The sequence below is a fragment of the Arachis ipaensis genome, chromosome B02 (assembly GCF_000816755.2).
Source record: "Arachis ipaensis cultivar K30076 chromosome B02, Araip1.1, whole genome shotgun sequence".
Lineage (NCBI taxonomy): Eukaryota > Viridiplantae > Streptophyta > Magnoliopsida > Fabales > Fabaceae > Arachis > Arachis ipaensis.
This window is the reverse complement of record NC_029786.2, coordinates 90834988-90837585: the sequence shown is the minus strand read 5'-3', so window position 1 is coordinate 90837585 and position 2598 is coordinate 90834988. Positions and strand designations below refer to the sequence as shown.

The 2598-nt window shown below is 25.9% G+C and overlaps 1 protein-coding gene across 1 annotated transcript in view; it reads right to left on the bottom strand.

Moving 5' to 3' along the window:
* LOC107625696 (TMV resistance protein N-like) overlaps nt 1-2598 on the bottom strand; it is an 8130-nt gene that overhangs the window by 945 nt on the left and 4587 nt on the right. The window contains exon 4 of the mRNA XM_016328390.2: nt 1204-1983. Coding sequence (XP_016183876.1) covers nt 1204-1983 — 780 coding nt within the window. The remainder of the gene's footprint in view (nt 1-1203; nt 1984-2598) is intronic.

Here is a 2598-nt window from a genome sequence, read left to right as displayed (position 1 = left end):
TTTATTTTTATCATTGTTTTATAAATTTTGAACTTTCACTTTTTTACGTTGGATTTTAGAAATTATAGAAATGAGATAGATATCTGCAAGAGTGGGTTAGGGTACAAAATTTTACTACTCACTGTTAATATCGAAGTGAGTTTTTGACAAATATAAGTACGACAAGGTGAAATGGAATTGGATAGGGTGAAAATCTGCCATCTTGCTGTTATGCTATTCCTATATAATACATACTTTAGCAACAATAAATAGTTAGTTACTAGCTTGCGGATAATTTTAATGCATTTTCTAATTATAAATATTTCAAGAAATTATTATTCAATTGGTTAACAGTATAAAATTTATTTTGACAATAATGTATAGAAACTAATTTATTTATGTTTAATTTGATTTTTAAATTGACCAAATAGCTAACTAAGTTCCTAAGTTTTAAAAAATTAATGTTACATGTTCACAGTAAATATTATTATTTTTGGTTAACACGCCAACAATAATTTGCACTCATATTTACAAGAATTTTACACACAAGAATCATATAGTTTTGCATTTATATTTACTAAAGCTCTACACACATAAATCAATATAGTTTGTATCTATATTTTTTTAGAGTTTGCACATATAAATTAATATACAAAAATATTATTTGTATACTAAAATCAGCTACTAAAATAAGCCATTAATGTATTTGTATATAAATATATGTGTGTTTTAATTTATTTTCAATGTATATTTGTATTCCAACATATATTTTAGACTGGTGGCTGACTTTATGGCTAATTTTAGTATACACGTAGCATAACTCATTAGTATAATATATGTGTTAAAGATAATTTAATGTTTGTATACTAATTAAATGATGACAAAAAATTCTAAAAATTGTTAGTTTCCAAAAGTTTCTCTTTAAAAAAAAATGCACAATTTTGAATAAGTTTGGTTTGTGTTTTTATTTTTGGTGTTTTTTATTTTCAAGATTTTATAAAAAAAAAGGAGAAAATATTAAAAAAATAATTTTTTATTTTCTCTTTTTCCTTTTTAAAATCTTCAAATAAAAAACTCAAACCAAATGTTCCCCTAGTACTAGTACCTGAATATTATAACCATAAATCACATTCATCTTTTTGCCACTAGCCTAATTAATTGAGCATTTTTAAGACTACCAAATTGATTAAATTAATTTCAGTAGAAATAATTTGAGAGAAAAACCTGTAAAATTTTGTCCTTAAGGGCGTTGGTGGCATGACTCTTCATTCCAACTTCAATTATAAGGCACTTGAGTGATTCAGAATTGTGAGATTGATTGCTCAAATCAAATATTTCTGAACCTTTGATATTCTCCATGACTAGTGACGTAGTTGGTGTTGCTTCTAGTTCCTTGTTGTATGTGGCAAACAAGGTAGCCAAAATTCTTGCTACACCTCCATTTAATTGAAGATCAGATTCACACTTCACCCAGAGACTCCTAAGCTTTGGTAAATCTAATGGAATAAGTGCTGAAGAAGATGCTTGAACCATGGATGAGAGGTTATATTTACTTGTTGGTGACATCCATGACCAAATGAGAGAAGGAAACACATCACGTGAGAATCCTTCATAACCACACAAAGAAACATATCCAATGCTTTTTGATCTTACTATTGAAAATGGCACTTGTGTTATTGCAGTCTTGTCTGCAATCAAAGTTATTAATGACTCCATTTGTTCTAAGTCCTCTTCCAATTTGTCAATCATTGAGCATCCGGAAATGATGAGAGTGGTCAGAGATTTCAACTTGTAAAAGCTTCTTGGCAGGTTGCCAAGGCTTGTGCAGTCTTCTAAATTTATTACAAGAATCTTTTTCAGATGTCCTATTGTGTCTGAAATTGTAGATAAGCTTGAACAATCTTTGAGTAGCAGCTTTTCAAGATTTGGCAAGTATGAAAAGTCAGGTGTTTGTGTCAAGTTATAAGAGTGATTAAGATTTAGAACTTTCAACTTCTCCATGAACTGGAAAAAAAATTAGAGAAGTTAATTTGCAAGGACACTATATAACCTTAAAAGTTCAAAAATGCTATTTTCAAAAAAAAAAATTAGCTATTAAATCAGTAAATAAGTATTTTTGTGTTTCATATGTGTTATTCAACATATTTTTAATATATATTTCGTATTTCAATATATATTATATATGAGTGGTTGATTAGTGGCAAATTTTTTATATATATACAACATGACCAAAATACTATGTTATTGTCCCTAAAAAATATGCCCAATAATATGAAAAAACAATAAAAATTAGTCAATAGCCAATTAACATAAATTTAAAATGAAAAAATTTTAAGGACTTGTTTGGACTTTGGATGCCATTTTTAGAAAAGATCTTTTTTTTTTTAATAATGTTTTTTTAAAAGATCTTTTATAAAAGTAAAACTATAAAAGTAAAAGTAATTTTATATTTGGATATCTCATATAAAAATATCTTTTTATTTATCAATTATATTTGAGTAAAATAAGATAAAAATACTTTTTTTGTTCATTTATTATGTGAAAAATATTTCTTTTTAAAGAAAAAAGATTGTTTTAAAAAAATATAAATTATAATTTCTCAAAAAAAAATTTTTTAGT